Here is a 14,053-nt window from a genome sequence, read left to right on the forward strand (position 1 = left end):
GGCATCTATGAAGGGTGGTGTGTGTAATTCAGCCCAACCCAGTCCACTACTTCAGGGAGGTGTATAAAGCACCACAACAGACGCAGTTTCATTGTGCATTTCAGTTCCTTTGCAGAAGGGACCCCAGCAGCTCTCGTGCTAAATTTGCTGGAGGCATTTCCTAGCCGTGAAGGGCAGTGAGGTCAGGCTGAAGCAAGAATGCAGCAACAGAGCATGGTGACAGCCCTTAGCAGGGTGGTCCCTAAGCCTGGGGCAGCCCCATTCTCCTGCCCTGGGGTAACGGCAAAGGCAAGTAGCACGAGGAGCAGTGTACTCCATGGATCCCACAGACCCACCACTTCAGAGACCTCTCCAGACCTCAGCAAGAGTGCCAGATCCTGAGGGTGCAGATCTTGAACAGCTGAGACTTGCAAAACATGCCAAACCGGTCTCTTGGCCACAGCCCCTGTGTAAGCAGCACAAGGCAGGTAGGGCTGCCTCCACCAGCCTAGGGCTGACACAGAGCCAGACCTACACATAGGATGGCCATGCCCCTGTGTGTCTGTGCACTGAAGAACACCTTGCCCTGTGCGTGCTGACAGAGGGACTGATGCTCCTCGCTCCTTCCCCGGATACCTGCCTTGGAGAGGCTCCCACCTTCACCTCCCAACTTGGTTGCACCAGGCTCTGTGGGACAGAGGATTCCTCCACTGGTACTGCCATCTCCAGTTCCCTGACAGAGGAAATGGCTGGGGAAACTCATCAGCCTGTTGCAGGTGAAATTGGAAGAGGCCTTCCATCTCCACACAACTTCCATCTAAGATATCGCGCTTCTTTTTACCAGTGGCTGCTCTCCCCAGAGGTGTTTTGTACTCACTCATTTCTTCACTTGGTGTGTGCACTCTGAGGGCATCCCCCACTGATCCCAAAAAAAAAAAAAAAGCGTTTTCAGGCTCTCTTTGCCTACATCTGCTCCCAGTCCAAATTCCTCCCCTTTCTTACTCCAAATGAATCAACTAAAACAAACAACCTTTCACCAGAAGTCATTAACTTCTTTGGAAAGTGGTGCTTGTCATAAATGAGAAATTGTAACCCCTGGAAAAGTAATTTCTGGTCTTACTAGAGCCCAGTGAGATGCATGAAACCAAATCTCCATATCATTACAAGCCCATTACCAAGGCCATCAGGCAGCCCACTTTCCCCTCTCCTTCCCTTCCCCCACCCCCATGCCTTGAGATCACCCCAAGTCTTTCAAACGGCGTTATCTCCCTCTCCAAAGCCTCAAACACCAGTAGTTTCATCTCTGACTTTAATGGGAATCATTAAATCAAAGGGAACACAGATTCTGCGAGCAGGCTGGTATTGTTTGCAGCGATATCGGTGTACCTTGGTACCTCAGAGAGGCAGGACTAGAAAACAAACTGGGGAAGGCCACTGGGACAGGCAGCTCTGGTGAACAACCGTGGGGTGGGAGGTGCTGGAGTGCCACACCGCAGTCTCACGCGTGTGCTTCACGTGCTCCCGAGTGTACATGTCTGCAGGCAGACATCTCAGTGCTTGCTAAAAAGCGTCTCTCTGGTCAGAAACGTGTGTGAGCGTACGCTCCCTTGGAGGGGCTTCAAGATCAAAACATCCCGTTGTTCCCTAGAGTTCGGGAGTCTGAGTGGGAGCCAGAGGGGCTCGTCCTTTGCAGAGAGGGTGGGGAGAACTCCGGAGGAGATTTCCAGAGGCTGCAGAAGGAAAACAGTGGAGGAGGGAGGAAAAGGGCGGGGGGGGGAGGAGGGGAGAAAGAGACAAAGAAAGAGAGCACTGTTATTATCACAGGAATAATTCTTACTTCCAAACTTCAAGACAGAAACCTCATGGAGCCCACCATTACCTGTCCTTCTCTCCTCCCCTCCTAAATTAGCATGCAAAGCTATGTAATTCTTCAACACGTGACAAATCAGAAAATGGGGTTAACCACCCATCCAGAGACAGCAAAACCAAACCCCTCTAAATCCCTTGCTGTGATATCAGCGAAACGCAGCTCACAGCTCCTTTGATCTTCCTCTCAAAGCAGGCATAAAATGATTCCTACTAACTTAGACACCAAGTTAGAGACCATCAGACGTGCATTCATCCATCCACCTCACCCACCAAAGGGAAAGCCAGCCCCAAGATGTAACTGTACAAAACTAGGTAGCAACAATGCCACATCTTGCAAGCACTTGATAGCAACAAACTAGAGCAAATGCGACATGAAAAGGGGAAAAAGAAGGTGGCTTCTGGTTGGTTGAATTTTCATGCAAGGAATAAAGCTTAGTTTGCTACGGAGCATTGAGCTATACAGCAGTACACTGTTAAAGCAAGTTTTGAACAGAACCTTTGAACCTGCCTCTTTCAAACAGGCAGCCTGTAAGTTGTTGAAATATCTCTCCTGCTCAGAGAAAGAACGTGTCATCAGTGGGATATCGCTAGCACTTCTAGTCTTGCTCATAAGCAGACTAGAAACTCTTTCAAGGAACTAGATGATAAGAATAGTAGGCCAATATATGCCCCAGGAATATTTTGTTCTACATGATCTTCACAGTACTTTGGGCATTCAAGATTTGCCCTCCTGCACTGTGGCATAGCAAGGTGGCCATTGCAGCAACAAAAAATGAAAAGGAAACTGATCCATAGAAACACTTCAGCATGGGGAATTTAGAGAGCTGGAAGGTGATTACCCAGGTTGGAAGCTGCTGGGGAAGCAGACGAGAGAACAGACCTGGGGAAAGCCCCAGGGGAGCTCTGATCTCTGGGACCACAGCTATCGCTTACTTCAAACAATGACACTGTAGGGAATATCCCTGTTTGCTATGGATGTTTTCAACACTTCTAAGGCAAAAGTTATGAAAGTGCTTTTCCTGAGCCATGGCAGACCTGCTCAGATCATCTGCTGAGCTGTGACAAGTACCTGTCCAGAAGGGAAAAACGCAACCCCTCTGTATCACTAATTTTTGTGGTTATGCATTTGGGTTGCTGTGGAATATTCTCCGGGTGTGATGATTCCTGTTGTACTGCTGGGATGTGAAATGATTATGACACCCAAGTGGTGAACACAGTAACAAGGAAGCGCTTGTTCCACTGTTATGGACATACTCACTGGAGTTTGTGTACCTTAGAAATTAAAATACCACACTGGCTATTGCCTCCAGACTGGCCGACAAGGAGGATCATCCTCCCACCATTAATACCGGCTTCTGAAACATTTGGGCCTTTATCACAGGTCTCTACTGCAAGTATCAGCACACTTTGATGCTACCTCATTCACAAGATCTAGAAAAACAAAAGCTTCTAGCTTCCAAAATGTTTTAAAAGGACCATGTGAAAGAAAGAATAGCTTTGTGCTGTTGCACAAGCTTTCCCCAACACACACACACACACACATCTCTTGCGTGTATGTTCACAGTATTGACTCATTAGCAAATACGGGTGGAAATGATTCAAAAAAAGGAACAGTGCTCTCTGCCTCCTTCCTTTTCCAATTTTATTTGAAATTCTGATTCTATTACAATTGATCAACTAGGAGAATTCTGCCAATGACCTGAGAATGGATATCCTTCTGCTGAGAAGATGAAAAACAAGCAAAGCACAGACAAAGTGACTTCACCACATTTACAACACTAACTGCATTCATTTTTGATTGCATGTATTCAACAGAAATGCCTGACAGTTAGGAGGATGGCTGTCTCACAAGTGATTCAGTATTCCTGCCTCTCCAATTAAGGACTGAAAAAGCTGCAAATTCGTATCTCCAGCAATCTACCAGCAAAACCAGGGACTTCACATTCCTAAGACTTCTAAGCTAGAAAACAAATGTGGATTTTTTTTTTCTTTTTCTCTCTCTGCCTTCTTTTCTTTTTATTTATTTAAACTAAGCAAAACTCTTGCTTACTTTTTATCTGATTCAAGAAAAAAAAACAGATATACTTGTTCTTTTCCTGGCTATTTTCTTCATAGCCCAGATTTTAAGTGTGAAGGCATGGAAGCAGGACAGGAACAGGCACATGATTCAACACAAAGCAGAACTGTACAAAACAGGAAGATCTTCCAGTTCCGCTGTTTTCAAAAACTAAGGATGTCAAGTGGATGAAACAGTGAAAAATGCCTCTTCCACCAGAGGTCTACTGCGAATAGCAAGTGCTGTCTGACCCAGACAGCCTTTTCATTTAGAGCACCTAGGAAGGACGGTCCCCTTGCCATCATAGCGGTGAGGCTTGTGCACAAGCACTGCAGGGTAGGGAAGATTACTGCAGACTTGTCAGGGCTCATGCCAGGAGTCAGTGTGTCCTACTTCATGCTCCCTGCCAGTGAGTCCACAACCTGAGCATTTGCAGCCCAATAGTAGACCCAAGAGGGTGCAGGGAAGACCGGGGTGCGACAGTGCAGCATGTTCAAAGATGCCTACTGGAAGACTGTCTCCCCAGCTGCAGCCCAGCCCTGCAACTTTCTCCCTGCCATGCAGACCCAACTGGGACACACGCAGTGGTCACTTCTAGGACAGAAATCCCAGTCCCAGGCTTGGTGTCTGGCCACTGGATGCCAGAAAGTAGCTACTATGGGGCAGCATCAGGAATGCACATTTCGGGGTCTGCAGCTGGCATGCAACAGCTGGCTAAATTTAACTCAGTGTGGAATTTCTCTCTTGGACACTTGGATCTAAATTTCAAGCATGAGCCACCTTCCTGTCTATTTCTGTTCACCTGCATTGCTCCTCTGCCCCAACATCCACCAGGCCCAGGAATTTTTCCCTTGCAGAGTAAGAAGTTGGCATTTTGGAAGAGAGGATCTCATTCTCGCTCACCAGAAAGAAGAGTTTGGGTTGTGTTAAAATGACGCTTAGCCTGTCAGTCCACCCAGGGTGACTAAAGGCAAGAGCTATACCACACAGGACAGTCTTCTCAATACCTTACTGATCTGGCTGAGCCAAAGCTCATCAGAAACAGGGAGGATGGAGGGAGTGCTGGGATGAGCTGTGGTGGGCAGGGGGAGGAAGGACTCTCCAGCAACTCCCAGCTATCAATCTGCTGTAAGCCCTGGAGCCGTTTCTAACTCTGTCAGCCTCTCCTGGATTGTCTGCTCTCTCATCACCTGCAGACATCTTCCTCAGCGTAATACTGGAGTATCTCCAGGCATAGCTCTACCTCATGGCGAGCTAGGCCAAGCCCTGTGGGGTCTCTGCAGGCACTAGTGTACCACCTGCCAGCCTGGACACTGTTTCAGTTTCTCTGCCTACCCTGAGGGACGGAGAGAGGACAGGACAGGGAAGAGCTTCCTACTGCTGGGTTACTGTCCCTTCCACCCCACAATGCAGCTGATGCCTGAAGTCAAGCCTTTACCCTGCAGCTCTTCCTGCACAACCCACCTCCTGTGATTCCTTGGGGCTGCAGGCAAAAAAACACTGCAGAGGAGCAAACCCACGGCAAAGGAGGGCGAGAGGCTGGGGACCGTCACTCTGCCCAGGCAGTTGCATCGCGGGAAGGACTTGCTTCCGCAAACAGGGTACTTACGCAGGGGTCCCACACAGGGTGAGGCGTGCCCGTGCCAGGAGTGCCCTCACTTCATATACTCCCCTTCGCTCACATAGTCCATAAAAGACCCCGGCAACTCAGCAAAATCTTCCACGATAAGACTGGTGGAGTCCTCACCCAGCAGGTCACTGTCAGGCCGGGATGCCCTGGGACGCGGAGCCGTCGGAGGTGGTGGTGGTGGCTGTGGAGGGGGCTCGGAGGCATCAGCCTGGCCAGAGGCAGGCGGCGGCTCCTCGCAGTCCTCTGACTCCCCCTCGGAGGAGGCTGGCCCGAGGACGTGGTAGAGGCTGGGCAAGCGGATGTCAAAGCGAAGGCCGAACTTGGCGAAGAGCTTCTCATTGAGGGAGTAGAGCTTCTCTGAGATGTCGTAGCCGAGGTGGGAGGAGAAGAGCCGGGCAATGTAGCGGTCCTTCCTCAGCAGGAGATACAGCTTTTTCCTTGGCCAGGTGATGAAGCTGCAGTCAGTCTCGGCTGTCAGAGTGACCTGTGGGGCAGGGAGGGAGCAGAGTAAGCCCTACAACCTGGGTAGGCATCACCCACCTTGGGGCTGTGTGCTTCTCTCCAGTGAAGGCCCCCAGCCCCTTTGACACCTGCTCGTCTTGGAGATGGCAGGGCTGGAGAACCAGATCACCCAAGCCAAATGATCAGATAAATCCTTACCTACCTCTGCTTCCTCCCCCCAAGGAGATGGAGACCAGGTGTTCCTATGCAATTAACGGCATGCCCTTGCTTAATCTAGCAACATAGCTAGCTACATTTCACCCTCTTTTAGATGATGTTCCCTGTTGACACCTGAACAACATAGCTGAAATGAGCAGCATGGCACAGATGGCCTTATCCCGCTACAGAAACATTACAGAGGGAGATGTTTCTGTGTGCCCAGCTGGCCCAAGTCACCAGTGGGTAGCCCTGCAGCAGGCTGCTGCCCTGTTCTGCTGCTGGGTCACACGCACCCTGCTCCAAGAGGCCCTGGTTAAGGGAAGGGCCACCTGGCAGGCTTGCCTGGTCACCCTCTGCAGGAGGGGCATCCTGTCTCATCAGCTCTGCCAGGCGCTGTAGGGCTGAATGGCCTTGAAGGGTGCACAGCACAGCTCAGTGAGAGAGGAAATAAAAGGGGTTTACTGTGTGTGTAGGTAGGGAATTCACTTGAGGTTTTACTAGGTTGATTTTAGAGAACATTTTGTTTTGCTTTGGATTTTGCCAATGCGAACAGAGCCATTTTTCCCCCTAGCCATAAGACCAGACTATTAAAAATAAAAAAAAATCACACAATACATGAATGTATATTGTAATATATAAATTTAATAATAAAAGGTAAGAAACACAGGAAGGGTCAAACTGCCTTGGGCCAAAGAAGAACATCCGAGTGTAATGGAGACACCGGCATGTGAACAAGTGCCGGAGCCAAAATGTCCTGGGGGCTCCCTTTCACTCTATATCCAGGGGTCTCCTTGGCCAGCCACCATGGCAGAGGGCCACTGGGAAGCTGAACACGGCTTGGCTCCATGTGTGTGTCCTTGGGTTTGATATTTAATGCCACTGCCATGCAAGCAGCTGCCTTATGAAAGAAATGTAGGAGATAAAACCTGAGAACTTTCGCAGGCTGAGGTAAGCAAGAGAAAGGGTCACACATAAGCTGAATGGACCAGAATCTCACTTTCCTAACCAACTTCTGGCACAGCAATCGAAAGCCTCCACTTCTCATGAAGGGTTAAGTGAGATGTAATAAGAAAACCTGCCTCCTAACCAGAGCAGCAGGACAGATTTCAGTCATGAATCCCCTCGAGACAAGTGCTCCGGCATCAGCAGAGCCCATAATTCAGCCTTCTGGGGGAAAGTGCCAGCCTTGAAACCCCACTCCTTCAGGGACTGGGAGCCAGCAGTCTGTGGGGAGAAAACACAGCCAAACCAGAAGGCTCAAGGAAACGAGCTCTCCTTGTAGACTGAGTTGCATTTCTGCTATTTTTCAGTGGGCTCAGGATTGAAATTGCTCAATCCAGTGAGCTGTGCAGAAAATGTGGGCAAGGAAAACCTTCCATTCCCTCCTCCAGCAAAGTCCCAGTCAAATGTGCACTTTTTCAACCAAACGATTGTGATGCTGGGAATAAGGCTGAGATGTGCCACAGTGTTTTATTAACTAACTCACTAGTCCCTCTTACTTGTGTAAACAGCTGCCAAAAGTAGCAGATCACCATGGCTAAGCATGGCCATCAAGAATAATGTCCTGCTAGGAACAAGGACCTGTCAAGTCTCACCTGCTAGATGCCAGTCTTATCTTCTACTCCTTTGTGCCCCTCAGGAAGCAGATGTGGGGTTTAGGCATTTCCAGCACATGGCTGCAGCCTTTCCCCACCTAGGACTCCACCTCCCCATCCTGGTGCCAGGCGCAGCTGACGTCCCTGACCAGCCCTCTCTTGCAGAGCAGGAGAGGGGCCAGGAGTGTGGCGTTGGCAGGGCTGGTGCAGCTTGCCACCAGCTTGCTCCTGAGCTATCTCACACACCACAGATAAAGACACTCAAGCAGCCTGGGAACATTCAGTTCCACGGAAATTAGCTCAGAAAATGCTGGAGATGTCTTTGCAGGTTGCATGCCATCCAGATGGCCATTTCACTGCCAGGAACACCAGGCTGCCATTGTTGTTTCTGCTTGACTCTTAGGCAAATATAGTCCAGGAGCTAGCAGCTGTCTGCTGCCGGACTGAAGCCCTGTGCAAAATGTGAGATCATGAGATACCCCCAGCACAGCCGTGCTGTTGTTCTTCTCCACACCCCATCACATTGGCCCGACATCCCTATTTCTGCTCATGAGCTGTAGCCCTGTGCCACAGTCACACGGTCAGCCATCTCCTGCTACTGTTCCTCTCGCAAGACCGTAATCACTGGCGATGGCATAGCTTTCAAGAATGACTGCTGTGACCTATTCGCACAGTGCATGGGCCAAATTCAGTCCCAAGGAAAGCAGATTCGGAGACCTGCCCTGGTTTAACCAAGCCTGAATGTGATTGCCCTCATGAGAAAGCACCACCATTCTCTCATGACTGTCCCATGCTCCCACGGGATTGGCAAAATCCCTCCTCATATACCCTAACTGACATATTCTAGATTGACATCCTAACAGGGATCAGCCTGTCCTGGGATGCGAGTTAAAGGCAGAGAGATGTGGGTTTGAGTAATCTCCTCCATAAGGAAAGCCAAACAAATACTGTGGGGTGTTGACAGCAAGAGCAAAATCCTTTCAGTTGCTGCAAATAAGAATTGGTCTGGCCTCTCAGCAAGGGATTCTTCTGCTCAGAAAGAACCATATTCGGGTGTGAATCATCCTTTCTGCTTCTCTACCCCAAACACATCACCATCAGAAACTTCTGTGAGGAATGGGATATTTATGGATTTACATCACTGGTTCATATTGCCATGGCCGCCATTCTGATGCTGGAACAATGCACCCTGCTAGCAGCGTGCAGGGCAAATGCATCAATACAGGTACTAGAGAATGCTGTAATGGGAGAGAGCCAGAAATCCGATACCTCATCTCCCTGCTAAACTGGAAGGAGCGCCACGCTCCACCCTCCCTGCTATCAGCTGATAGTAGGAGCACACCCTGAGGGTTTTGAGGAAGGTAGGAAAAAAGATAACACAGCTGATCACACCATTCTGTACTGGCTAAACCACAAGGAAGGGGAGGAAAGTGTTCCCACTTAGCTTTGAATGGCATAATGACCCCTCTCCATTCCCTTTCAGACATGCAATGAAGCAGCAAGGAGTGAAGCTGGGCTGCTGCAGGGCTGTGTGGTGTTACCTGGAAAGTTCCTTCCTCAGAGGGTCGCAGCGACTCCCATTCTGGAGAGTCCAGGAACTGGTATGGAAAGACGTAGTGAAGGAATTGTCCATCCTGGCTCACTCGGACCCTGCAGAGAGGACAGGTGAGGTGCACAGGCTTAAGCCACAAAATACGTGTCACATAGAATCATGGAATCACAGAATGGTTTGGGTTGGAAGGGACCTTAAAGATCACGTAGTTCCAACCCCCCTGCCATGGGCAGGGACACCTCCCGCTACACCAGGCTGCTCAAAGGCTCATCCAGCCTGGCCTTGAACACTTCCAGGGATGGGGCATCCACAGCTTCTCTGGGCAACCTGTTCCAGTGCCTCACCACCCTCACAGTAAAGAATTTCTTCCTAATATCTAATCTAAATCTCCCCTCTTTCAGTTTAAAACCGTTACCCCTCGTCCTATTGCAACACTCCCTGATAAAAAGTCCCTCCCCATCTCTCCTGTAGGCCCCCTTCAGGTACTGGAAGGTTGCTACAAGGTCTCCCCAGAGCCTTCTCTTCTCCAACCCCAACTCTCTCAGCCTGTCTTCATAGCAGAGGTCCTCCAGCCCTCAAAGCATCTTCATGGCCCTCCTCTGCACCCATTCCAACAGGTCCATGTCCTTCTTGTGCTGAGGACTCCAGAGCTGGATGCAGTACGCCAGGTGGGGTCTCACAATAGAGCAGTAGAGGGGTAGAATCACCTCCCTCAACCTGCTGGCCATGCTTCTATTGATGCAGCCCAGGATGTTGTTGGCTTTCTGGGCTGCGAGTGCACACCGCTGGTTCACGCTGAGCTTCTCATCCACCAACACTGCCAAGTCCTTCTCCTCAGGGCTGCACTCAATCCATTCTCCGCCCAGCCTGTATTTGTGCTTTGGATTGCCAAGACCCATATTCAGGACCTTGCACTTAGCCTGGTTGAACTTCGCGAGGTTTGCATGGGCCCACCTCTCAAGCCTGTCCAGGTCCCTCTGGATGGCATCCCTTCCCTCCAGCATGTTGACTGTGCCACACATCTTGGTGTTGTCAGCAAAGATGTTGAGGGTGCACTCAATCCCACTGTCCATGTCACCGAATGAATCTGATGAGCTCACACAACATGCAAGCAGCCAGTCCCACCAGGGAGGAAAGGACTTCTCATCTCACGTGGGTCTCATACCCTCTCCAGGACAGCTGCAGATGCTCCAGACTATGGGGCTGTCCCCACCTTCTCTGTGGGAAACAATATTTGCTGCCACTTCCCCATATTTCATCTGTTTTCTGTTTCCTGCTACAAAGTCAGCCCTCACAGGTGCAATGCTTGGTCCTAAACCAGGACTTCTCAGCCCGCAAGACTGCTGCTGCTTTTCAGGTACTTTTAAGCCAGCCTGTGGCATCATCTTCCTGTCCCCAGGGTTGCATGAGGGCATTCCCTGCTTCGATGCTGGGAAGCTGTTACACCCAGAACCCCCCAAAATCACACTGGCTATCATTCCCAACACACCACGCTGCGAGATCGTAGTTTGCTGCCCATTATCATTTAACCTCTCTTGGCCTCCCAAGTATCCTTTTCCCCTACTTTTGCTGCCATTGCCTACCAATGTCAAGGTCGAACTTGCACCCAGCTCAGCTGTGGGAGCAGAGGAGGAGATCTGCACAGGCCTGGGGCAATGGCAGGCCACTCTGAAGCTCTCTTCATAGCTCTGCACCACCAGATTTGGGGCCTCTTGCCTCCCCATCACCTCCCTGTCACATTCCCCTGTTGTATGATGCACAAAGACAATTTTAACGTTCAGGTGTTACAAGGCTCAGTTCACTGTTGACTTCCAGTCAGGTGGGAGTGCTGCCTGGAAGGGTCAGGGATCACACGGCAAGTTTCCTGATCCTGGCACATTCTGCCTTTCCAAGCACCCTTTGTCTTGCTATTGTTCTGTTTAAGAGGGGGCACCTTAATAGTAGCAATGCTCTGCTGGGTCAGCAAGGACCTCCCAAGGCAAGAGAAAGGGTACCAGGAAACACAAATCCTATCCCATCTCCATAGAGCATCCTATCCCAGCCGAGATGCATACTTACGACCGCAAAAGAGAGCAAACATCACCCCAGCAGCACTGGCTTACTGTCCATTGCAGCACTTCCGTGCCAACAGAGCAGCATCAGATTACCCAGTGCAGGGCAAGACAGCACAGACTCTTCCCCGATAACATATTTGTGGATATGGTAAACTTCAGAGCAAGCTGTTCAGCACCAGTGTTTGGTAAGGGGAAAGACACCTAATGGAAACACACGTACCTAATTTCCTCCCAGTGCTTTGCCATTCAGCACTGGTCAGTGGTCCCAGGATGCTCTTAATGCATCCTAGAAAAGGGACAAACACCAAAAAAAGGAAGGACAGCCCTCCTTCTTTACACACCCTCTCACCAGAGAGGATGGACCACCACAGTAAAACACAAGCCCTAGGTGATGTTGGGTTTGCCTTCCCAAAGGAAAATCCTTGAGGCACACCTCCCACAGCTCAGTACTGCTCCCATTTACAGATCTTCCTTTCCCACTCTCACTTGACATCAGTGACACATGCCTGGCAGCAGCTGGGAAGCCAATATCATTACTATTTGTATGCATTTGGATTTTGCAAATCACTGAGAGATATGCTCATAAAGGCATGCCATAGGATCTCAGGTGAACAAATGCCAGTACTTCATCAGCACAGTTCACTCAATAATCAAATCCCCAGTGCAACTATCTAGAGGTCCCTGAGGTCTTCCTTGGTGGATCAAAGAAAGGAACATCATGAATGCATGACAGCACAGGGAAAAAAAGAGGCCTGATGAGGCAGGATCCACCTCAGGAGAGCATTCTCTCTTTTGATGAAACGACCCTCAAAGTGAAAAATTTCAGAGCCCTGAGTGCCAAGGTGTTGGGAACAGGGGTGGAACTCCTCCCTGAACACTGCTGGCCAGGGGGAAGCAGGTGAAACAAGGACTCGGCATACTCAGTGCACAGCCATTCACATCACGGAGGTCTGTCTGGTACCCCCAGAGACCACAGGTCCAGACACACTGCCTTCCTGCCATGAGAAACAGTCTCTCACGGCCAGTCTGCTCTCATCAGAAATAAGATCACCTTAAAATGACTGAAAAAGAGGTAAGGATTCCCCAACAGTATGACAGGCAAGGCTGACCTGGACACTTCACTGCACATAGCTTGATTCTGCAAACCATTCCGTGAAATAGTCTAATTTGGAAAAACAAACGAAAACAAAAACAACCCCCAAAAGCAAATTACCCCCTTCCCCAACAAACAGATGCATATCTCAAAGCCCTTTCAGAGGAAGGAAACCATCATCACCCCAGTTTCCACAGAGGGTGAAAATACAACAAGCCACAGTGCTTTGCTCTCAGATTTTGTTCAGAAACAGGAGAGCCTTTACCTGCCCGACAGCAGCAAGGAGAGGCGGTCGATGGGCGTCTTGCCCTCCACGGCATAATTCTGGTCTCTGACTAGTGCCTGGACTTGCTCTTCACAGCACTTCACGATTTCTTTGTAGACTTCCAGGGGCACCTGCAAGGGCAGGTACATGGTCTTGTAGAGGAGGTCAAACTCTTCCGGGATGGTGTCTCTGCGGAGCCGGTAAGCCAGGTGAGCCAGCTGAAGCAAGCAGATGAGGACAAGCAGCATGTTCCAGACGAAGATATCAAGCCCACAGGCACTCAGCCAGCCCCACAGAGCATAGCAGAAGTAGCCTGGGGCCAAGAAGCCGAAGATATAGAGGGACCCAAAGATGCCACTTCCTCCCATGTAACCCAGGAGGACAATGCAGCTGGCCAGATGGTAGGCTGCCCCCTCCATAATGTCCTTCCAGGCATCGCACACCGGAGGCTGGAGAACAGCCTGGTCCCACGAGAGGCTGCTTGCGCTCATCCTTGCCCACTCCCCACCCTCCCCGGCCGTCCTGCGCTCAAAACGAATTCTCATACACACAGGGTGCTGCAGAGGTCTGAAACCAGAGCTGCTGGGTAGTTTTTCCTCCCCTTGAGTGCCAGTTGGTCCCACAGCAGTGCGCTTCAGAGCAACATGTTAAAGTGCCGCCAAATGCTTTTGTGCCTGTAAAAATCCCCAAAGGGTTTGTTTCTCCTCTTCGCAGCTCACAAACACCCCCTCCTTTGCGACATCAGTGAGAAGGGGAGCTGGCAAATATGAGGCCAAAAGAGCTCAGTCAAAGAAAGAGTAGAGGCCATTAGCTGGAAAACTCGCAGACGGGACAGAGATCTCGTTGCACTGCCTTTCTCTCCAGCCCTCCAGAACTGGAAATAGCGACTGCGAGAGAGCAGCGGAGGGAGCTGGTGTTGAATGTGGAATGTGTATCACTTGGCAGCGGAAAGGAGAGAGACCCCAAATGGATAACCATGTTTGGAATTGAAATCCAAGGAGCAAAAGCAGCGAGGAGAACAGAGAGCAGGCACGCACTCGCTACTTAACATAACTCAGGCGCCCAGATAAGCCCAGCACAGCACCAGAAGGGGAAAGGAGAGGGGAAAACAACCAGCTTATCGGAGCGAGTTCCAGCCGCACATGGGGCTCCGCACCGCTGTGCACTCCTGCAAGAAAGTGACTTTCACCCAGTACAAAAAAGGAAAAAGGTCACCCCCTTCTCCCGCTGTGGCAAAAGAAGAGAGGTCAGTTCTTGCGCTTTCCAGGCACTGCAGCACAACCTCCCCTTGAGCCAGGCA

The 14,053-nt window shown here is 50.3% G+C and overlaps 1 protein-coding gene across 2 annotated transcripts; it reads right to left on the reverse strand.

Annotated features, from left to right (window-relative positions):
* Positions 1 to 1,373: 1,373 nt before the first annotated feature.
* Positions 1,374 to 13,690, reverse strand: POPDC2 (popeye domain containing 2). 2 transcript variants are annotated; one of them, XM_054198069.1, is made up of 4 exons: positions 12,754 to 13,690; positions 9,331 to 9,439; positions 5,652 to 6,018; positions 1,374 to 1,709 (listed from the first exon to the last, which is right to left on the reverse strand). In XM_054198069.1, the coding sequence occupies exons 1-4, from the start codon at positions 13,296 to 13,298 to the stop codon at positions 1,624 to 1,626; spliced, it is 1,107 nt and encodes a 368-aa protein (XP_054054044.1). In that variant the 5' UTR covers positions 13,299 to 13,690; the 3' UTR covers positions 1,374 to 1,623. The 2 variants fall into 2 exon arrangements, with proteins under 2 accessions (XP_054054044.1, XP_054054033.1); XM_054198058.1 differs by having other exon boundaries at positions 5,514 to 6,018; positions 12,754 to 13,688.
* Between the last annotated feature and the right edge of the window lie 363 nt (positions 13,691 to 14,053).

This window comes from Rissa tridactyla, chromosome 1, assembly GCF_028500815.1.
Source record: "Rissa tridactyla isolate bRisTri1 chromosome 1, bRisTri1.patW.cur.20221130, whole genome shotgun sequence".
In the NCBI taxonomy this organism is placed as follows: domain Eukaryota; kingdom Metazoa; phylum Chordata; class Aves; order Charadriiformes; family Laridae; genus Rissa; species Rissa tridactyla.